The sequence below is a fragment of the Melospiza georgiana genome, chromosome 11, assembly GCF_028018845.1.
Source record: "Melospiza georgiana isolate bMelGeo1 chromosome 11, bMelGeo1.pri, whole genome shotgun sequence".
NCBI classification, from domain to species: Eukaryota; Metazoa; Chordata; class Aves; order Passeriformes; family Passerellidae; genus Melospiza; species Melospiza georgiana.
This window is the reverse complement of record NC_080440.1, coordinates 1783027-1805926: the sequence shown is the minus strand read 5'-3', so window position 1 is coordinate 1805926 and position 22900 is coordinate 1783027. Positions and strand designations below refer to the sequence as shown.

The following is a 22900-nucleotide window of genomic DNA, read 5'->3' as shown; positions in this document are numbered from 1 at the left end:
TAACTTTGATGGAGCAATGCTACTTCACCCAGATGAGAACTGCCTCATTTATTATAATTATTTTTAGTCTATAGTACTTGGAAACTCCATTTCTTTAGGCACCTTCCAAAGAACTTATTGGCTGGATCAAATCTTTATTTTTATTCTTCGTTAGCGTGTTTGACCCAGCTCCGTGGACAGGAGGTTTCTTGGACCTGGAAGGAATTCTGCAAGACAGGAGAACGTCATGGGCCGCAGCCAGGGAGGTCAGAGCCCAGGGTGGAAATTCAGGTGGAAATTCACAGTTTTGTTACAAAGCATAGCAGCAAAGGCCAGGTGAGTGTCCCTGCTCTCATGGTGGCCTTGCTGTGCAGCACTGAGGTGACAGCACTGGGTGCTTCACACGTTTTTCCTTCTTTTCCCAGTGTTTGACCCCTCTTGGTCACTGCCAGGACCACCTTGCTGCATCCACAGGGCTGTGCCAAACCCAGTTTGCATCTCCAGCTGTCAGACCAAGGTAAAACGAACACCCAAAAGACTAAGGTGCCAACCAGAAAAAATGAACCCGTTGGCTCTTTTCCAAGGTTTGTTTTCCCTACCACAGCCCTTGTACCATGAGCTTCCATCCTGTTTGAGCTGGAATTTTCTGTTTGGCAACAAGGCGCCTGGTGCAGGCAAATCCTCGTCCCCACTGGAGCAGGGACACAGAGAGGTGACACAGAGCCCTCTCCAGCGTTGCTGGGTGACCTCGTGGAGCCTCTCAGAACACTGAGTCGTCGAGGACGCTGCAGTAGAAGCCTTCAGCCAGGCTGCCCACCTCGGTCTCCGTGGAGCTGGGGCAGGTCCGTGCTCTCTGCAAAGCAAACACCCCTTGGAGCTGTGAGAGGAGGGCTGGCGTGGGCTGGGGGAGAGCTGAGAGTTCAAACTGGTGCATTTACAGAGGATTAACCCAAGATGTTTGATGGTTGAGGAGCTCAGGAGCATTGGGTTCAACAGGAGGGTTTTCACCCTCTGGCTGAAGCTCTCACTGAGCTGCTCATCCTCTGTCCCTCCAGCCCTGCACCCCCAAACTCCCCACTTGCCAAATTCTCCCACAGTGGCCACCCCTCTGTAGCCAAGAACAAGGAGCCCAGGAGGAGCTGGAGGGCACAGAATCAAAAAATCATTAATGCTGGAAGAGACCTCCAAGATGATCGAGTCCAACCTTCAGTCAGATTCCACCACACTCACTAAATCCTATCCCAAAGGGCCACATCCGAAAACCAGGAGGATTTTGAGCTCTTCCAGGGCTGGTGCCTCCGCCCCTGCCCTGGGGAGCCTTCTCCAGGGCCTGGCACTCTGGCAGTGAGGGATCATGGTTTGAGGAACGGGAATTTTCCTGAATACAGAGCAGCAGAGCCATTTATGGGATCTCATCCTTACAGAGCCCATTTATGGGGCCACGTCCTTGCAGAGCCATCTATGGGATCACATCGTGGCAGAGCTGCACAAACAGGGCTGCAGAAGGGAGCAGCAGCAGTGGCTGAGCTGCTGGGAAGCCCTGCAGGGGCCAGCAGGTGACACTGCAGGGATCAGCAGGTGACACTGCAGGGTGGCAGGTGACACTGCAGGGACCAGCAGGTTCCCACGGCCACCACCTGCAGGGCTTTCGTCACCTCAGCCCTGTTTACACCGAATTTAGGAACTGAGTGTCCCCAGCAAACAACTTCCCTCTCCCTGGTGGCCTCAGCAGGACCTGGGTCATGTCACAGCCCCCCTGGCAGTGCCACCAGCCCTGTGGCCCTGGTGCCTCTGGTGCCACCCAGCAGGGCCAGCTCACCTGGAGTGAGGAGTGAAAACAAGGCAGAACTGCTGTGAGAACCTGAACCTGCCTTTGCAAGCTCACATTTCCAGCTGCAGCACTGATATTTGCTATTTCTCATGCTCTTAGGTGTCATGCCCCAAGTTGTGGTGTTCTGCACCATTTAATTAAAAACAAACATTATAGGATAATCATCTAAGCCTGTTTCCTCAACCAGACCATGGAGGAAGAACAACATGCAAAAATCAAATCCTGTTCCAAGGGGACAAATGGAAATCAAGGTGCTGAGCAGACAATGAGGGGTTTATCTCATCTGTAAGATAAATGTATTTATCAGAAGTGACTGCAAACCCAGAAAGGCTTAAGTCCGGCTTAACAACTTTGAGTTGTGAGGCTGGACAAGAGCAGCTCTCCAGGAGCCCCCCTGCAGTCTCTGTCTGTCTGGGGAGAAACTGCAATTCCTGCAGAGGGCAGAGCCACGGGTGAGCCCCAAATTCAGAAATTCAGAAATGCAGAAATTCAGTGTAGGAACAAAGAACCAGCATGGAGTCAGGAATGGAGCTGGCAAAGGGGAAACCCGGAGAGGAATTCTGCTGGAATGTGGAATGGAGCCAGCAAAGGGGAAACCTGGACAATATCACTTAATCCTTCTCTTCACTTTTAACCCTTCTGTTCCTTTTTAACCCTTCCCAAACCACAACACCTGCAAGCAAAGCCAGAGCTGCAGCAGACTGGGACCTGGACAAAGGAAGGAGCCACGCAGCGAGGTGAGAATCTCCCACAGCAGGGAGGATGGCAAAATCAGCCTCAGGAATTGCTAAATTCAATGGATTTAGTGCTCATGGGGTTGGACTTGATGGTCTTGGAGATCTTTTTGAGATGTAATGATTCTGTGACCCTCTTTGCTCTCAGCCTTACAGGGGAAAAGCAGCACACAAACAAAAGCATTCATTTTAGTTTAAAAAAAGGAAAAGAAGTTATTTACCTCATAGTCAACTGGGAAAGGGTCTCGGAATTTGTTGCTGGGCGTTGGGATAGGTGGGAACAGTTTACTCCAAACGTGGTTTCTGTAAGAAACAGCAGTGGAGGGGTGTGAGAGGTGCTGTTCCTGGGGGATGAGGGGCCCAAGCAGCAGCACGTGCTGAGCCCCAAGAGCAGCCAGCTCTGCCTGCAGCACCTCCTGTCAGGGATAATTGTTGGAACCCTAACTGCCAAGTTTAAGTTTTTAATATGTGATATTACACACTTTTATTTAAATTATATACTTATAATTTTAGTTTTATTATTTAATTTTGGAAGTTTTTTTCCTATGGTTTTAGGTTAAACGTAGTGGGTTTTTTTGGAGTTAGTGTTTGTTAGCACAGAAAGTTAAAAATTCTTAGCAGTCAGGGTTCCAACAGGTGATGTTCCCCCCTGGGGCTGGGCAGCTGTGCCACTCCTCACAGGTCACCTCTGGGCCCTGGGGACAGGCAGGGGACAGGCAGGGGTGGGTGAGGCTGTGCCCATCCTGTGCCAGGGCTTTTGGGGCTGTCTGGGGAGAGCTGAACTGCTCTGACCTGTCTGTTGACACTGCTGCTCCTCCTCCCAAGGGCTCTGCTGTCAGGTGCCTCGTGTGGACAGCCAGGACAAGCTGTTGGAGCTGCCTCGTGCTCAGGCTTTGGTGTCTGGCCATAAACTGCCAGTGGCCCGTGGCAGGAGAGCACCCACAAATAACTGTGTGCCAAGGGAGCTGGGAGTGGGCAGGGGAAGGCACCAGGGACAGCTGAGAGCAAATGGATCCGCTCAGTGCTGTGATAGCTCACCCTGCTCACACCCCTGAGACCCTTCCCTGGCTGGGCTCACAGCACAGGCATTTCTGTGGCAGCAGAGGGGACTGTTCCTTGTCTTTGGTGCATGCCAGAGCTCAGGTCTCACATTGCTGCTGCTGAACACCCTCGCTGTCTCCAGCCCTGGACAGCACTGTGTCCAGAAGGGGCAGGTTTCAGTGGCAGCTTGGCCTGAGTGAGGAGAGCTCAGCCCAGAGTGGGTACCCAGGCTCTGTTCTGGAGGAATCTGCCAGATCTGCTGCTCTGCCCCCCTTATTTTGTGACAATCTCCCTGGCTGATGTCTCTTTAGTTCAGTGCTTATGTTCTTAGGACTATTCTTCTTCCCGAAGCTTTCTGAGTTCTGTCAAGTTTACCTTTATCCTATTGCTATTCTCCTGGGGAGGAGGAATAATATTTTCTGTCAGCTTGGAGCTAAACCTTGCTGGCTGAGCTGCTGCTGCCTTGAAGGTGACATTGATGTTCACTAATTATAGGTGAAGGGAAGGGCCACACACCCCACAGACACGAGCTGTGGGATTCTCCCCTCTGCTGCACAGGATGAGGCCTTGGGAGGGAATTGTACAGCCACAAATGGGAATATGGGGAGGAAAAACAGGGTGGGAGGTGTTTTGGGAGAAACATTTGCTTTTCTTGTTGATTGGTGTGTTCCTCGTTGTGCTGTTTGCCAAGAAAAGATTTTGATGGAGCCATACCAAAATTATTTATTGAGGCAGCAAAAAGCATAAATTATACATCACTTCTGGAAGGGGAGCACTTAAGGAAGGTGCACAAATGCCCAGAGAAATGAGGCAGAAGTGTGTCCATGGGGGCTGCTTTGCCCCTCAGGTCGTTGCTGGGGTGGTGCCCTCAGAATGGTGCTGTTCTTTTTTGGAGGTTACTGAAAAGTCAGAGTTCTGTGGTTAAAGATCTCGTCACAAAAAGCATCCCAGGTATCTCTGTCTGCACAGGTTAAGGCACAGCCTTTTTCCACTATCACTGCTTGGACCTTCAGGCCTTGGTCCCACCCCACGGGACCCTGGTGCCTTAAATCAGCATTTCAGGGTCTGGGTTTTGTGCTGTGTCTGGCTTTCTGAAATTTCCACTCCTCCCACAGGCTGTGACATGGAAGGGCTGGAGATAAACATGAGAAACAGGCAGGAGAGCAAGCTCTCCTTGCTCTGTGATGGGACTGAGGAGGTTTTTGGTTTAACTCTATGTCAGAGTGCCTCCCCTGAGATTCCCCATGGAGCTTTCCAACGCTGGCTGGTGATGCTGCTGAGGGGTGCAGAAGGGGGGTACCTGGATGATCACACAGATTTTGGGGTGTGGAGGCCACTGAGTGCCCTCATGCCAGAGCATTTTACTGACCCCATCCTCCTGGGGGCTCACAGGAGAAAATGTTATTTCTAGGGAAGTACAGTGCTCACTCCTGAAGGCAGAGAGCACACCAGGAGAGCATTCACTTATGGTTTTTATCAAGACTCTATCAGCCTCTGCTAGTGAGTGAAGGGAAGAGCCTGCCCAAACTGTCCCACAGGGCCCCTTTGCCTGGCAGCACTCCTCCCAAACGCTGGGCTTTAACCCTGATGCCTGCAAGTACACAGAAAAATTTATGGAGCTCTTTGCTGTAATGAAATTCCTTATAATGGCTGGAATCACACGAAATTTGAAACGATTCCGTGGATTGAATCGCAGAGTGCACTTCATGAATTTTCAAGAGCAGTAAAAACAGAGAGTACTAATGAAACTGTGATCTAGGAAACCTGCTCGATTTTTCTTTTTTTAATATCTGCAGGTACAAGCCTGTGTTTCATCTTCTTACACTGGCCCATCCTCCCAGGGCAGGCTGGGGATTTCAGAAGAAGGAGCAGCAGGGAAGGGTGGAATAAGGTGAGCAGCTCCATGAAATTCAGAGTAGCAGGGAGGTAAAATTTTCATCATGTTGGCAAAGAGAGAAAGTAATGAGCCTTTGGGTGTTGGGGGATTTTATACTGGAGGGAAACTCCTGGGAGCAACCAAGGTAGCAGCAAGCAGCTGAACCTGGAAAAGCTCCCTGAAATTTGGATTAAAATCATAAAATGTATTAGTACAGCATCTCCAGGTTGAGTGCAATTGTACCCTGGATTAATTTCTCCCCCTGTGTGTGTTTCAGGATCTCCAAAGGGGGTAAATGTAATATTCAAATGCTGTCAGAACTCCACAGGAAACATGGAACAAACTGCTGCTGGCTGGTGTTGGTTCTGCTGTCCCAAAGAGAGAGGAGAGAACTGGAGAAGGTGCTGGAACAGGGGAGATCTCCAGGTCAATCCATAAAAGAATCATGTAAGTAAGAGAAATTTGGGGATTTTCAGCAAGACCTCAAGGCTGCATAGCTGAGGACAAGTGTGTGACATGACATGGGGATTGTCACTGACAAATTTTATAAAAAATCCTTTGCCAGAATCTTTTCTCCCGGGAAGCTGGGAAGCTTCAGCTTCTCCCTCTTTTGCTACTTTGGATGTGATCTGGAGAGTTGTTTACCCAGCGTGTGAAATTGTTTTTAATTAATGACCAATCACAGGTGCAGCTGTGTTGAGGCTGTGAGCAGTCACAAGATTTATGATTCATTCTTTTCCAGCCTTCTGATGTCTCCTTTCTCTATCTTTAGTGTAGGTTTAGTATATAATTTTCTTTTAATATAATATATATCATAAAATAATGAATCAGCCTTCTGAAACATGGAGTCAGGATTCTCATCTCTTCCCTACAAATTCCACAGGGATGAATTCCCTGTGCTGCTCCTGCCAGAGCCCTGAGAACAGTCCCACAGGCAGAGTTCCTCTCAGTTATCCTCTTGGAGCATCCTGTCCACAACACCTTTATTGGATACAGGAAACACAGCAGGGACAGGAAAACAGCCAAGGATGCAACAAATAAAAAGGCACTAAAGAAATTAATAGGGAATTAGCACTTGCATTAAGGGGAGATGTGGTTATTGTGGACTGGTAATTGCGTGTTTCAGGGAGGCACTTCTCATTACATGGAGCCTTTAATCCATCACTTATGATTTAACTGTCACAGACACAAATCCAAAGTGCAGCTGGGCTTCCTCACTGTGCATTTGGGGAGTTTTGGCCTTTGCTATACAGCATCCAAAGCCAGAATGTAATTAAAAATAAATTCAATATTTCAAATACCCAAAGCAAACGTTAGGGGTCTGGCTATTTTGCCATGAGGGATGTTCTGAGCAGCTTTCACCAGGGATAAATGAAGATTGCTGGGGAAATCACTGACCCAATCAGGTGCATTTAATGAAGAAATGAGATAAGGACAAACAGATTTTAACAAATTGTAAACAATTCACCTCACTCAATATATGGGTTTGTTGTATAAGATTAAATTGAATAACTCTCTTACCCCACCAGTTTTGCTGAATGTTATTATTGATAATTAATGAGGCTGATTATTTTTGCTTTGTATATTTAGGCAAACTCAGCTTTTACTCAGAATTAAGCAAAGCTTGTGACATCCCCCCACACTGGTCCTTGGTTATATTGTAATAAAAAAAAATGCTAATACTTACATTTGGCATAATATAGCAACAAGCAGCAACATGCAGGACGTGGACACACAGAGCAGAGTGAGAATCCAGGCTATGGAATTCTCCAGTTTATTTTGCCCTGAATTTCAAGGGAAAAAAAAAAAAGACATTAAATGTATTATTTTATTACAGATTATTTGAAATGTGTTTAGAATTTGAATATTTCATTAGATGTTTAATGTGGTTGTATTCAGATCACAAATTAACATGCAGATTTTGAGGACTTGATCCTAGAATAAGAAATTAAATATAGAGTTTCAAGAAGAGTTTCCATGGCACTGAATTTCTGATTTCAGCAATAGTTTTCTTTTATTTTGGTATAAAGGAGAGAACAATGGGCTGAGAAAGTGGCATGAACCTGTATTGTGCCAATGAACTGCAACAAACCCCTAAAAATTCCTTTCCGTGAGAAAAACTGGGTTAAGTGGTCATGTCCCTGGATATTGTTGAGATTTAAGTAAATTTTTAGGGAAGACCATTTTTGTTTTGCCATCAGAATGAATTTTCCATGTTTGCTGTGTGAGCCAGGCCAAGGGGATGTGTTGGAGAAAGGAGGCAAAACACTGAAAATGTGAATTCGTGGTACAAGAGGGGAAATGTAGTAAACAGGAGTGTAACAGAGTATTTTTTAAGTGAAAACAAGGAAGTTGAGAAACTCCAGAGATAAGAGCAAAGGAGGATGTCTAAGAACAAACAGTTGATAACGTGCAGTGATAAAGGAACTGGTATTTCCACAACAACTTGGTCAGCAAGCAGGAAATACAAAACAGCATGGGGCCAATGATCAGGTGTCAAAGATGCTAAAACCATGTTCTTTTTTCTCCCAGCATTTAAGGAGTGAGATAATTTCAGTAAATTAAGTTCAAATTCCTGTTTTCCTGTTTCCTATTAGAATTTTGTGATGTTGGGCACGCTCCTGATTAGGCAGCATTGCTCCCCAGCAATGGGGATGCTAAAAGATGCTAAAAGAATGTTCTTTTTTCCCTCACCATTGAAGGGGTGAGATAATTTCAGTGAATCAATGGCTGACATGGCCTCTCATATTTATTTCCAGCATGAACATCACAATGAGGGCAGGGAAAAACCTGAAAAAACTGCAGTGATGCAAGAAAAGGCCTTGAGTTTAAAGCAATCTCTGGAAATTTCACAAAGCATTGCTTAAAACCAATCTTCTTGCAATTAGTTTGTTTTTAATGGAACAGATTTAAATCCCCTTGGCATTAACAAGTCAGGTTTTTCCTTCAAGTCTCTGTTTTCCTGTGAGAATTCTGGGCAGGCTCCTGGTGAGGCAGCATTGTTTCCCCAGTTAGCAGTGGGATTTTGGGGATTCTCACCAATGTAAATGATGGCACTCCAGTCACTCCAGACTCCTGGGGCTCGGCAGATGTGGTTGAGGTTGGCCCTGATCCTGATGGAATATCTGCTGCTGGCATCCACCCTCAGCTGGAAACTGCTGGAGGAGAGGCTCAGGATCTGTCAGGAACACAAGTTGTGCTGTCACAGATTAATTAAGACTCAACCATTCAGAAAACAAATTCAAACTGTGTTTATCTTTTTTTTTTTGTCATCATTATTAACTGCAAGCTGCTGGCCTTGCTTTGGAGGTAAGAATCCCACTTTTGTAGGTGTAACTTCTCCTAACACACCAATATTCCAGGAAGAATTCCTGGGAAATGCCTCGTTTCTCCATTCTTCTTCCAGATTCTCAATGCAGCATTTTCTAAATGGGAAAAACTGTTCTGAGCCCAGATGCACAAGCTGAATAAATGCAATTTTGTCCTGCTTTCCCAAGTTCCTTGGGGATGGTTTGTTGCAGATTGAAAAGGAACTGAGGAAAAGAGGAAGGCAAATTCCAGCTGGAGAGGACAGGAATGTTGGATGATCTTGGATGCTGGAGGAGCAATTACCTGCTTGTTACCTGACTTCAGGTTGATGAGATAAAATTCATATTCAAAACATTCCTCATGGAAAGGAGAAATTGGCTTCTCCCACATGGCCAGGAGATCATTTTGCTCCAGGGATATGCTGATATTTCTGGGAATATTCACTTTCTCTGCAAAAAGAAAACCATACAGGTGAGTTATTTATAGAGACAAGTTTAAATACTAAAAACCTGGAGCATTTTATAACCTGATAGTGTTTCCAAGTAGGACCTATAATTATAGCATTTATTTCCCTTTTTGGACTGAAAAGATAAGGATTTAAGAGGAATAACTACATTGCTGGTAATAGTTATAGGAAAACAGTTTGGAAAATCCACTTTAATTTTTGGAAATTTAGATTACTGGGGAAAGAGGAATTTATTTAATTAATTTCCACAGAAGTATTAAACTAATGATAGAATAGTTAGAAAAACTTCATTTCCAGGAAGAAGAAAATGCAGATGTAGCCAGGAAAGTTATTGAAAAATGAAAAAAAATTCAAAGGAATTCAGCTGCTGTTATGGGGATGATTTCTAAAAAGAAAATTTGTGATTTTTTTTCTCTTAGTGAAGTGATGAAAATGAGAACTCTTATCTGTTTAAAAAAAGAAAAAGGTATGGAACTAATGCAGGAAAGTAAATTATTTGTGTGGATGAAAGATGATAGACAATCATGGCTGATATTCCCTTTTATTCCAGACTGTAATGTCTTCCTTTACAGGACAGGGTTAACTTGAACACCACATGTCTTACTGCTTTTTAAAAAAGGCTGCAAAATTAAGGGTAATAAAAACAGTGTTTTAAAGTCTATTGACTAAATCAGCTGAAAATTAATATTGGAAATAATGCTTTAGCTAACAAACAGCAAACTAATTGCCTTTACTAGCTTTTAGCTTTGCAATTCTATAATTTAAAATAGATGGTTAAAATCAAATTTAGCTAAAACAATCCAGTTATTTCTTTCAATTCCCTTAAGATGACTATGCAAAATCAACACATCCTTTCACCTGCATTAAGAACCACTCAATCCAATCGAGCTTCCTCACATTTTGACAATCCTGCCAGACATTTTTGATATTTTTTAATGTATTCCTACTCACCAATGGCATTTTGGTTAAATAACTGCTGGAAAGGCTTGATTGCAGCACGTTTGCTGGAGCCATTAATGTGAATGACAATGAGGTTGTCAATCTCACCAGGCTGAATCTGAGTACTTGAAAATCTGCACTCAGTATTCCTGCTCCACTTGTCTTTGCTGTAAGTGGGACATTCCTCTGTGTGTGTCTCATACCTAAATTAAAATGCTGGTGAGACAGGGTGCTCGTAAAGAAATTCCCTGCTGGCTGGAGAAGCAGCAAACACCAACCTGTAAAACAGGAGATATTTGGTGTCCTCTGGAGCCCCTCGGCCAGGGAGCCAGCTGCAGTGGAGAGAGACGTTGCCAGGGATGGTGACGTGGGTGACACAGGACAGGTTGGTGACAGAGGTCTCTGCAGCACCTGGAGAGGCAAGGAATTACAGAGCAGAAAGAAAACCTCACTGCAAAAATCATAACAAGTTCCTGTTGTTAAAACACTTTGATTACAGTTTGGGCCATTGTAGCTGTGTCTGTTGCATCCAATTCTCCTTCTTTATTCCAGTTTGGGCCTTTCTAGCTCTGTGTGTTACATCTAATTTTCTTCCTTATTTATTCAATTTTGGACCATTATAACTGTGTCTCTCTTCCTTTTTGATTCCAGTTTGGGCCATTATAGCTGTGTCTGTTACATCTAATTTTCTTCCTTTTTTATTCCAATTTGGGCCATTGTAGCTGTGTCTGTTGCATCCAATTCTCCTTTTGTATTCCAGTTTGGGCCATTGTAGCTGTGTCTGTGCATCCAATTCTCTTCCTTTTTTTATTCCAGTTTGGGCCATTGTAGCTGTGTCTGTTGCATCTGTTTTCTTCCTTTTTGATTCCAGTTTGGGCCGTTTTAGCTGTGTCTGTGCACCCAATTCCCCTCCCCATCACACAGCTCAGTGCCTTGGAAAGGATGCAGTTCCCAAGCAGTGAGTAAAGCTGTGCCACACAGCTCTGTGTATTTCATGTGCAACAAGGCAGCAATATCCTAGGTGCACCATGCTAGGTTCACTCAGCCTTAGCAAGGCATTGTTAGAAAATTTTATAGGTGTTGTTGACATTTTGCCCCTCCAGATTGTACTCCAGGCTCCACTGCAGCAGGGAAAGGTCTGGACGAAATCCTTTTGGAGCAGGTAGAGCGGAAAACGCCGTATTTTTATTTTGAAGAGCTAAACCTGTCACCTTTCAATGTTTAGTGCACAGATTGGGCAGAACACAAACCCCAGGCCCTCTGTGGGTGTTCTCACCTGGCAGAGGTGGGAGGTGTCCCTGCACCCAGTCGCTGCCCCTCTGCAGGCCCTCCTGCAGCAGCAAGGTGCGCACGCGGGCAGAGAAGCCGTTGTGAAGCGCTGCTGTCCGCACGCTGTGGGTGCTGCTGGTGTCATACTGGAAACAGAAAATACCAAATAACCACAGGGGATGGGAGGAAAAATAAGGGACCTGCAGAGACTGAGCCACGCATTGGGGTGAGTTCAGTGAGCTGAGTGGGGAGCCAGTGTTCAAAGCAGGGTCCATGCTCCCCTCGAGATGAAAACTGCAATTCCCAAGGCTCACCCCAGCAGAACTGTGTCCACAAGGATGGCTGAGAGGGAATCTATGCAGCTCCCAAAGCATGGGTTTAGATAAAAGAGAACAGCAGGGATTTAGCCTTCTTGAGATCCTTGATTTATTTTTTTCTCTTACCTCTTCTGGCTCAGGGCTCAGGATTTTCACATCGTATCTAATGGTGGAGTTGTTTTGTTCCTGAGCAGGGTTTGGCTCCCACTGTAACAGCACTTGTGCTAATGCAGAGACTGTGAGGGTGAAGTTAACAGGTGGCAAAACCTGGACTGGAAGGGAGAAAACAGAAATATCCATCAGTGTCCAATCCAGTGAATTGTTTTGAGCATTACCTCTTTGCAAGCAGTGAGCAATACAAGCAAATAATTTCATTTCAATATTATGTTTTCTTAACAGCTCCTTATAAAATATTTCTAATATTTGACCAAAAAAAAAAAAAACCTTTAAATAAACAAAACGCCATCAAATAAGAGTTTATTAAAACTTAGCTTGAAAAATGAAATTTTTACAACAGCTTCAACTTGAAAATTACTGTGATATATTACATTTGGCTTGTTAATTAGGTTCAGAGTTTCCATCTTGGTCCTCATTGTCACACAGGGCTGATGGAGTGATCAACTGCATGAACAATTCTCTCCCATCAGCTTGCAGGAGAGGGCAGCGTGGGGGGCTTTCAAAGAGAAGGTTGACAGCCACAAGAAGTTGCATGTGAGAGTAGAACCAAAATGATGAACAGAGGAATTAAGCCCAAATGGGAGGAAACACAGAAGGATGGGAAGGATAATTTAAAATGACAGGGCAAGAAGGATTCCTGGAGCTCCCTTGGAAATGAGGAGGAGCTCATGCTGGGGGAAGTGTTAGCATATAAATAGCAGGGCAGTGAAATAATCAATCTGCTCCCCTCCAGCTCTTCAGAGCCTGCTCTCCCTTATTTGCCAAACTCCAGGCAGCTGAGGGCCATCAGCACCCCTGGGAGTGCCCAAGGCCAGGTTGGATGTGACTCTGAGCAGCCTGGCACAGGGGAAGGGGTCCCTGACCATGGCAGAGGGTGGAACTGGATGGGCTTTAAGGTCCCTTCCAACCCAAACCATTCTGGGATTCCATGATCAGCCCTCATTTCTCTTCTCCTGTGATTCCAAACTTGGATGCCCAGGAGTTCACATTGCAGTAGGAAAACTGCCCCAGCAAGGCTCAGAAAACCCCAACACAAGTTGTGTCCCCATGACTGGAGATTCTTTTCTCCCAGAGCAAACCAGGCACCAACTGGGAACAGTCTGGGACAGGGCACAGCCCTGGCAGCTGGAAAGTCCTCACCTCCTGCACCTTGAGGAGGGTTTGTTGTCCAGAGGAGGAGCAGGAAAGCTGGCATCCCACTGGCCATCATCTCTGGGTGGTGGATGGGCACAGCCAGGCATCAGCCCACCAGCCTTGGCACCATTTCACAGGAGCTAAAAATGAACAAAGGTTAAAGCCAAGCCAAGGGTTAAACACCCAACCCACTGATCACAATCTATCCCCATGATCAAAGGGGTGAAACTGCTGCCTTGCAGGGATAGACTCTTCTTTTCTTGCAGGAAAATGCTTTTGTGGAAGCTAAATTTAATACAGGTACACAGAGCACGTTTCATGTTGCTCCCTTTGCCAGGCCTCTCTGAAAAGCTGCTGCTTTCAAACCTTCATGTGGGGATGTTTAGGGCATCCGTGGATTTAAGCATTTCTCCATGGAAGGTGAGTCGGGTTGGTGTAGACTGGCTTTGGGGAGAGTCCCATTTCCTCCAAGAACAGAAATAACCATATTTTAGCTGCCACTCCATATAAAATAGCTGCTTACTGGGATTTACTGTCTAGTTACTCCTCCAATAAAGCTCTCTGAAGACACAGCCACTGCTCACCTCAAGGCTAATTCTCCGCCATTAATTATTGGTGTAAGAGAAACTGCTTTGTTTGTTCCTAATTTCAATGAACAACAGTTTTTAATGCTTAAACCCAGCATTTTCTTATGGATGGTTTCATGAATTACTGGGAGAAAAAAAAAATCTCAGTGTAATCATTCCTGTATAACCTAATATAAAAATGGGCATTCAGAACAGCAGCTTTCCAAAATGTTCTTACTGAAGAGAAATGCACCCCCCCAGCCCAATCTCACCACCTCCCTGGGGCACTACAGCAATTGCTCACACAGAAAACACAATATTTTCCAATGGTAATGAGCAGGAATAACCCAGGGACTGGAAGCATTCCCACTGATCACAGTTGGAATAATTCTGCTGTACAGTAACTATTTTTCAAAATGCAGTCTGAGTGCTGAGTTCATTAAAATGACACATCATCTACAGTAGAGTGTGTTTTTAATGTCCAACTCCTCTCATTATCTATATTCACATTTTGTGCCTCTCTGCTTTCCTGACAGCCCAAATGTGCACAAGGCCAGCTGAAGCTCAGGAGTTTGCTAATGGATTGCTCCTGGGGAGCCAGAGTTTGATTTTGTGTATGTTGGATTATGGAATGACATCTTGGCCAGGCATTTTGGTTCTCCCAAAATGTAGCAAGCCACAGACAATGGGACAAATATTCTTTACAGCACACATTTCTGCCTGCAGAAATTACTGACATCAGGCTTTCTTTGCTGCTTCAGGAAATATCCTTTCATTTACCTGATGAGACCAGTAAATACTCTAATATTAATTTTTCTCTGTGTTTAGAAGTAAAAATTCATTATGCTCACATCCTTGAAAATAAAAAATAACTTTGGGAAAGAAGCTTCATTAGTTTCACTGCTGAGAGCATTCACTCTTTTTTTCCTAAAAAAAGCAATTACTTCAGTGCATTATTTTTTAAAAATCTTTTAAAAGCCTCATGTTTTGCAAGTGCTTAGCATTCACATCTACTTGAATAATGTCAGTGTGTTGGTTTCAGGCATTATTATAACTACAACAGCTGACTTTCCCTTGGGTTTATTTAAAGTGGGTTTGGCTACCTGTGGATTTTTTGGTTTTAATTTGTCCACAAAAAGTTAAGGGTTATGATTTTTCTTTTCCCTATACTTTCAAAAAGATCCTAAAGATATTTTTTTCTGCCTAAAAGCTTGCATGTATTAGATCTTATATTTTCTGTGCAGCACGTTAGTGAACTGAAACTGGATATAAAATGTTACTGTAATTCAGATGAGTCCTAATTTATTATCCTGTTCTTTTCAGTTTATTTTTTCGTGCTTTGTTTTCCAAAATGCTATTTGTCCTTTTCTTGCTGCCAGACTAAGACTGACAGCACAGCTTTTGGAAGCTGTATTTCTGCAGCTGTGTAAGACCACAGCCCCTGAGAACAAACTGTGGTACCCTATTTCATGGGAGAAAATGCTGAAAAGAGAATCAAAATAAGTGTATTCAAGTAAAGATGGTAACTGGAAGGCTACAAGAGGATTGTGCTCCTCACAAAAATGGATATGGTAAGTTTTCAGGACAAAGTTTTGATTATGTTTTGGTTATATAGGTAATGAGCAGAGGATAAAGGGGATATTCCCTTTGTGCAAGGAATATATTCCTTTTAGAAGGACAGTAGAAATCCAAAGCACAAAAACCAGCCTCCTAAAAGTAATGATTTTCTCCCTTACAGCTGATGTGTCCCAACACCTCCCAAGCAACAAAGCAGCAGCAGTTTCCAGGTGCCTTTCCCGGTGCAAACCTTTGCAGAGCAGGACCCTGGCAGTGTGCAGAGCAAGCGCAAGGCAGACCCCAAGCACAGCAGACACCCCAGAGGTTACCTGGGCATCTCGGAGTCCTGCCAGCAGCTGGGGCTGTGTGTTCCCCGTGCCCTGGCTGCTCTCCCTCTGGGTTTCTTTTATAACTGCTGCCCTCCAAGTGCCAACGGGGCTGGTGCCTCACAGGAGATGGCAGAGGACAAGTGAGATAAGCACGCCTTGAAAAAGGGAACTGTGGATTTAACCACAGGGTGGAAGGCTGCACACAGGCATGGTCCAGCCCAGAAATGGGGTTATTTTATTTATATACGATGGTCTGAGAGTGCTCTGATGACTTTTCAAGAGGAGGAGGAATGTGATGGCTGACTGCAAAGAAGTACCCTACAGCCACCCTGCTGATATCCCAGTGTGTTCTTTCCCTAGAAAATCAAACCCAGACATTGCTGGAAAACTGTGTATGTTTTGACCAGGTTTTCTTATGCCATCTTGTCCAAAGCTCTGGCCACACAGCCTTGCAGCATTTTGGGAAGTTGCCAGTGCCAGAGCAAAACCAGCTTTCTAATACTGTGCTGAGAGCTTTGAGCTGAGATCTGTTGGTTGGATCACTTCTGCATGGCCCAGAGGAGCTGTGGATGCCCCATCCCTGGAAGTGTTCAGGGTTGGATGGAGCTCGTGGAAGGTGTCCCTGCCCATGGCAGGTGGTTGAAACAAGGTGAGCTTTAAGGTTCCTTCCAACCCAGCCCATTCCATGACTCTGTGATGGTATTGCAGGCTCACAGACGGGAGAGGGAACAGAATCCAACCCTGCAGAAAGTGGGGCTGTATGTGATGGAGTTATAGGAAGGATGAGATGAAGGCCAATGACTCACCCTCATTAACGACCTGGCATCCAAGTTATTAACATGTAGGTGACACAAGCTTGGAGGGGAAAGTGTTTGGGGTTCGAGACACAATTAAAGCTCCTGTCAAATTGGTGAAAATGGGTGTAATTCAATGTGGGCAAGATCTCAACTGCATTTAGACATTATGAAGTGCACAATAATAGCTGTAAATAATCAATTATCACTCATATCACTGATACCTGCTCCACAGAACAGGATGGGGGTTTGGGTCAGGAGGAATTAAATCATCCTGGGGTGATTTAAAGCTCTGTGGATGTGGCACTTGGGGACAGGGTTGAGTTGAGCTCTTGGGGCTGGGCTGGGCTGGACTCGATGGTCTTGAAGATCTCTTCCAACTCACTGACTGATTCTGTGAGGTTTTTTATGAATCTCTCCCGGCTGAGCACAGTCGGGTCGGTCTCGCTGAGGGAGCGGGGGCGGAGCGGGGTCCGGGCCGGCCCCGGGGCGGTGCCGATCCGCGGTGGTGCCGCCTCACGGAGCCCGGCCCCGGGGCGGTGCCGATCCCCGAGCCCGGCGCCGCTCTGAGCTCATCGGCCGGCGCCGGCGATCCGGGAGCTGGGCCCCGGTGAGTGAGGGGGCGGCGGGCCGGGGCGGCCGTGCCGCGGATGTGGGCTGAGCTCTGGGTTGTGCCCCGCAGGGCCGGGCTGCGGCTGCTGCGGCGGCGGCACGGCGGGAGCGGCTCCGGCACCGGCACCATGAGGCTGCAGGCGCCGCAGTTCCAGGCGCTCTTCACGCCGGGGCTGCGCAGCGTGGCCGGTGAGTGCGGGGCGAGCCCCGAAATGTCCCTGAGCGCAGCCCCGGGATGGTTCGGGTTGGGAGGGACCTTAAAGCCCATCCCTGCCATGGCAGTGACACCTTCCACTGTCCAGGCTGCTCCCCATCAGCCCCAATGCCCACCCTGGCCTTGGGCACTGCCGGGATCCAGGGCAGCCCCACCTGCTCTGGGAATTCCATCCCAGTCCTTCCCCACCCTAAGAAGAAAACCTCACTCCTGAACCCACCTTCCCTCACCTTATTGCCCTTCCCCTTGCCCTGATAAAGTGTCCCCGAGCATTTTTCTGCTCCCAGAGCCTTCTCCAGGCCGAGCAGCCCCAGCCAGTCTCCAGGGACATGTCAGAGCTCGTTTTCCCCTCTGTAGGCCAATTCCATGATGCTCTGTTGTTCATAGAGAAATTTGGGCTCGTGGCTCACTGTTCTCTGCTGTAAATAATCTGAATTATTTTCCCTTGTCAGCCCCTGACTGTTCAAAATTATCCCCAACCCAGAGTCCCCAGGACCAATTAGAGACCTGCCATAGTTAAGTTTTAAAAAAAGCTTCAGAAAAATAAATCAGAATGACAGGGGAAATACCTGTGGATGCTGAGCTGTGCTATGAATTCGTGCATTTCGCATGAAGCTGTGAATTATTTGCTGCTCCCTGCACATTTGAGTGTTTATTCCTACATCTATGATCTTTATTTTGTAAGAAGGGAGGTTATGGACTGTGCCATGGGTTTATTGCTGTTTGGTTTCCTTCCCTTCCCAGAACTGTTTGAGAAGAAGAACTACGAGCTGAGAATAGCAGGAGGGGCCGTGAGGGATTTACTGAGCGGAGTGACACCACAGGACATCGATTTTGCCACCACAGCCACCCCAGCAGAGATGAAGGAGATGTTCACAGCAGCTGGGGTTCGTCTGATCAATAACAAAGGAGAAAAACACGGGACCATCACTGCCAGGGTTGGTTTGGGATTTGTTTGGATCTTTTTTACCTGTCTGTGGATGTCCAGTAGAAAATTTGCTCCTTATTTGTTAAAGTATCACAGCAAGAGTTTAGATGAGACCCTACTTTACATTCTGGAGTGATTTTTTTTGATTATTGATTGTACAATTCAAGTACTTACCATGTTTTAATGCATGTAACCCATTCATGCTGCTGTGTCATCACCAGAAAAAATAATGTTGGGTGCCCACACATGATCCTAATGTTTCCTGCTCCTGATTTGCTCTACCTTGCTCTTAGTCCCTCTCCTGCAGGAAGATTTCTGTAGAAAATAAATAATGTCAGGATGATTTTCAGAAGTTCCTATTTCTCACTGTGTGTGAAAACCTTGCACATGTTGATGTGCATGTGTCCACCTACTGTACACAAACACAGGGCTGAAAAAGGAGCAGCTTTTGCATTTAATTTAGTTTAATTTCAGTTCATTTCATGTCGTGGTTGTGTTGAAGTAACGGTGTCTGTGGGATTTGCAGCTCCACGAACAGAATTTTGAAATCACCACTCTCCGCATCGACGTGGTCACCGACGGGCGGCACGCGGAGGTGGAGTTCACCACGGACTGGCACAAGGATGCTGAGAGGAGGGACCTCACTGTCAACTCCATGTTCTTAGGTACATCTCAGAAGCACTTAGGTAGATGAAGCACTGGATTTGAGTTTTGCCACTGAATTCTGTCTGTGTCAAAGTCTGTATAAATATAGAGATGATCTGACAGAGCAGCTCAAATCACCCAAGTTCTCATTTCCAAATGAGAGAGGTTCGCTTTGTCAGCCACATTTGTAAATTGATAATTCATTTTTCTTTTTTTTCTAGGCTTGGATGGGACACTCTATGATTTCTTTAATGGCTATGAAGACTTGAAAAACAAGAAAATCAGATTTGTGGGCACGGCAGCTGAGAGAATACAAGAAGATTATTTAAGAATCCTGAGATACTTCAGGTAAGAGGTTTTGCCTTTCCTTGATAAACAAACTGTATAAAGCTTCAAAAACGTGCAAAAAGATAGCAGTGATGTAAAAAGAGTTGTAGTTGTCATGTTTCCTTTCCAACCTAAATGGTTTTATGATTGGAAGTGGAATAAGTTGTATAATTGTAAGAATTCTTTTAAATTGTTTTAATTATAAGAATAATTGTAAGTTTTCTAATCTAACATCCAGTGGGTTTTTATTTGGCAGATTTTATGGAAGAATTGCAGAGAAACCTGGAGATCATGAACCTATTACACTGGAAGCAATTAAAGAAAATGCCAAAGGCTTGGCTGGAATATCAGGAGAAAGGATTTGGGTGGAACTGAAAAAAATTCTGCTTGGAAACCATGTCAATCATTTGGTTCAGCTTATGTATGAGCTGGATATTGCCCAGTACATAGGTAAAGTGAAATGAAGTTTGATTTCCTACTCCTGTACCTTATATAGAAAGAATTTTGTGGCAAATTGAGATCAGACTTGGGTTTAGACAGAAATAATATTTTATTTTTTGCTTTGCTAAGACCCACTTTTCTTACCAACACTTCTTTGCACTTTTTGTGTGTTTTTAGGGCTACCACTTGGTGGGAATTTAGAGGAATTTGCCAGAGTCAGTAAAAACATCCACAGCCTGTCTCCAAAACCCATGACTGTCCTGTCATCCTTGTTCAAGGGGAAGGATGATGTCACAAACCTGGACCTGAGGCTGAAAATCTCCAAGGAAGAGAAGAACCTTGGCCTTTTCTTGGTGAAGCACAGGCAGGAATTAACCAAAGGCTCAGGGCCAGAACCACTCAGACCTTACCAGGACTTCCTGATGGATGTGAGTGGAGCTCACGTTGCTCCATTGGGGCTTCTCAGGAGCTGAATTCATTCCAGGACATTCCTAAAACCCAAACCTGCTGTGTTTTAGCAGTTCTGAGCACCCTGTGCTCTGGAGCAGGCTTAGGGCTGATTTAGGTCAGTCAGGCTGGACAATGTCACATTTATTTCCTTGTGACCTTCCCTTTGCTGTGCTCTCCTGCTGGAATATCAAACAGGAGCTGCCCCTCAAGGAGAATTTGGCTTTTTTTCTGTCAAATTCAGCTCTGAATGGTGAATGGAAAATCAGTGCAATTCCTGGTGTTCTTCCCAAGGCAATTTTTAGGGGATTTGGAGGTGAATTTTTAGGTGATTTTGGGAATTTTTTGACAATTCTTTTATGTGATTTTTGGTGTGATTTTGGGGTGATTTTTATGGTGATTTTTTGGAGTAATTTTGGAGATTTTTATGGTGATTTTGAGGCGATTTTTTAGTTAATTTTGAGGTGAATTTTTTGGTGATTTTTGGGCAATTTTCTGTGTGAGTTTTGAGGCAATGTTTAAGTGATTTTTGAGGTGATTTTTGAAGCGATTTTCGGGATTTGGATTTTTGGATTTGAGGTGATTTTTAGGTGGTTTTGAGGCCAATTTTTAGAGGACTTTTTGGCAATTTTTGGGATGATTTTTGGGGCGATTTGGGGGATTTTTATGGTGATTTTTTGGGGTGATTTTGGGTGCTGTTCCTTAGGCAACCTGGGATGTTCTTCCACAGCGCAGTGAGGTCACTTCCAGCTGAATTGTGATCCTGAGGGCAAGGAGCAGTCCCAAGGGCCAGGCCTGTGTCACCAGGAAAGGTGATGGATAGGGATCATAGCTGTTACCTGGATTCAGGGAGTCTCCAGGCATCTCCCCCAGACCCTGAAAAACTCAGTTTGAATTTCTGTGAGGCAGGAGAGAGCCTTGCTCCCATAGTCCCAGCCTGGCCAAGGTCCTGCCTAACGGGGATAATGGGAATAGCACAATGCTGAGCACACTTAGAGCTGTTTCATACTGAAACCTCTCTTTTTTTCCTTTTTTCTCCCAGTCGAGAGAAGCCAACACCAACTCCAAGATCTTTGAGCTGCTGAAGTACCAAGGAGAGGAGCAGCTCCTGAAGGAGATGCAGGAATGGACTGTGCCCTCGTTCCCTGTCAGTGGCCACGACCTCAGGAAGATGGGGGTGTCCTCGGGGAAGGAGATTGGCACAGCCCTGCAGCAGCTGAGGGACGAGTGGAAAAAGAGTGGCTACCACATGGATAAAGAGGAACTGCTGAGCTGCCTCAAGAAGCTGTAGAGTGAATAATGGCAGAACTGTTTGTGCCCTGAGCTGAGTGGAACTGAGCTCCTGGGAAACTGAGCCTCTCACAGCATCTGTCACATTTAACATTTTCATTACTGATCCCTAACTCCTGCAAGGAGAGGTTGCATTTTGTAATAATGTAAACACTGTTTGCCAAATGCCACCTTCTCAACCTCTCTTTGCTATTCTTAGTGATAAATATTTTATCATGACTTAGGGCATGAGAGGTGACAGACAGCAAGATTTTTCTCCTTCTGACTTTCTATATCCAAAGAAAAAACCCCAAAATGTTGTTTGCATCCTCTAGATAAAATCATGGAGGGGTTTTTATGTGCCTAGAGAAAGTGAGGAAACAATGGGCTCTACCTTAACTCTTTTTGTACTTAAAGCTGTATAACAGATGGAAACAGTCACTCCAGCAGTTCCCAAGAGCCTTGCCATGGACAACCAGGCTGTTTTCTAGGACTATTTTTATTTTGCAGAATTCCAGGATTAGTTTTAGTTAAAAGAATGCTTTGGCTGAGTCATTATCATGAATTTTCAGTAACTTATCAGTGAGTAACTGAATCCACAGCAAGCTGGTGAAGGTTCTACATTGTATTTTCAACTCCAGGTGTGAGACAAACTATTAATGTTAATTAATAGGAGATCCAGCTCCTTGTCTTGGGGATTTGGAGCTGAGCTATTCCTGGTCTCTATGGATTCTCCTGTCCCTGGGGTTTTTGGTGTGCTGTTAAAATCTCTGGGAGCAGCTCTTGTGTGCACAAATCTTGTTGCAGGTTGAAGTTTTCCTACAGAACCATGGTAACAAATAAAATCCTTTGGATTTCATGTTCCTTGGATATCATTTTGCAACACTAGATGGCAACACCGGAGCAGTGCTGGGAAAAATCAGCATTTTGGGCTTTCACACTACTGATTTTCCTGGGATGTCTGGTCCTTTAAATAAATTATCCTGAAGGTGCCTGGGAATTTGTGGGAGCCAGCAAGAGGAGAAGGAAAGGCTGTTTGTTAGTCAGGCAAATCCCACAAGAACAGGATGGTGCTTCATTTAATGAGGTGATTAAATTGAAGCCTCCTTTGTGTCATTTCTGGAACGACTGAGATCTTGGGAGGGAGGTGACAAAACTCAGGGCTGTGGAGTCCTTTAAAGGTTTCCCCAAAGTGCAGTTTTAGGGCAAAGGCTGTGGAGGTGGAAAATAACAACACTTAACTTTTACCCAACACTGCTGTCAGGGTCCAACTCCCTTTGGAGAGAGGATTTTTAAGGAGAAAAGCTTGAAATTTATGGTCTTGGCATGGACCAAATGGATACTTTGGACAAAGTTTAGCACGAGATCTCCCATGACTGCTGAGCTTCAATTTGCAGCTGTTTGCACAATTTTGAGCCCCAGGATGAAGGATGACAACCCCAATCATGCATATGAACAGCAAGGAATGATTAATTTAAATGGATGCTGGTAATGATTAGCCTGAAAAGACTTTAATCACAATTATTTACTGCACAGTATAGAGGCTGTGCATAGTGCACTATTAAATCAATCAATACAAGGCCAGTTTAATTATTAGTAAATAGAAACTGATGGGTTTAATTGGAGATTATTTGGCCAAGCTGGTCACTAAAAACAGGGGGAACACCATTTCCTCCATGCCTCACTGATAACACAGAGG

At 45.1% G+C, this 22900-nt stretch overlaps 2 protein-coding genes across 2 annotated transcripts; one reads left to right on the top strand and one right to left on the bottom strand.

Annotated features, from left to right (window-relative positions):
- Positions 1-739: 739 nt before the first annotated feature.
- IL5RA (interleukin 5 receptor subunit alpha) lies at positions 740-13145 on the bottom strand. The gene is made up of 10 exons (XM_058032138.1): positions 13079-13145; positions 11888-12033; positions 11452-11590; positions 10454-10586; positions 10188-10378; positions 9074-9219; positions 8501-8639; positions 7149-7245; positions 2766-2847; positions 740-832 (listed from the first exon to the last, which is right to left on the bottom strand). The coding sequence occupies exons 1-10, from the start codon at positions 13143-13145 to the stop codon at positions 740-742; spliced, it is 1233 nt and encodes a 410-aa protein (XP_057888121.1).
- A 3817-nt stretch (positions 13146-16962) lies between these two features.
- Positions 16963-22060, top strand: TRNT1 (tRNA nucleotidyl transferase 1). The gene is made up of 7 exons (XM_058031936.1): positions 16963-17119; positions 17889-18082; positions 18599-18737; positions 18939-19065; positions 19301-19494; positions 19663-19913; positions 20975-22060. Exons 1-7 carry the CDS (start codon positions 16969-16971, stop codon positions 21221-21223), a joined length of 1305 nt encoding a protein of 434 aa, XP_057887919.1. The 5' UTR covers positions 16963-16968; the 3' UTR covers positions 21224-22060.
- The last annotated feature ends 840 nt before the right edge of the window (positions 22061-22900 follow it).

What these genes read in the sequence shown, in the direction of transcription:
- IL5RA (XM_058032138.1), bottom strand. Translation starts at nt 13,145, where the DNA reads ATGGCCAGTGGGATGCCAGCTTTCCTGCTCCTCCTCTGGACAACAAAC. An exon ending in ATTTAACCAAAATGCCATTG is followed by an intron (nt 9,220 to 10,187) that starts GTGAGTAGGAAT and finishes TTCTTTTTGCAG; the next exon opens with AGAAAGTGAATATTCCCAGA. An exon ending in TGAAGTCAGGTAACAAGCAG is followed by an intron (nt 8,640 to 9,073) that starts GTAATTGCTCCT and finishes TGTTCCTGACAG; the next exon opens with ATCCTGAGCCTCTCCTCCAG.
- TRNT1 (XM_058031936.1), top strand. Translation starts at nt 16,969, where the DNA reads ATGTGGGCTGAGCTCTGGGTTGTGCCCCGCAGGGCCGGGCTGCGGCTG. An exon ending in ACGGGACCATCACTGCCAGG is followed by an intron (nt 18,083 to 18,598) that starts GTTGGTTTGGGA and finishes TGGGATTTGCAG; the next exon opens with CTCCACGAACAGAATTTTGA. An exon ending in GGATATTGCCCAGTACATAG is followed by an intron (nt 19,495 to 19,662) that starts GTAAAGTGAAAT and finishes GTGTGTTTTTAG; the next exon opens with GGCTACCACTTGGTGGGAAT.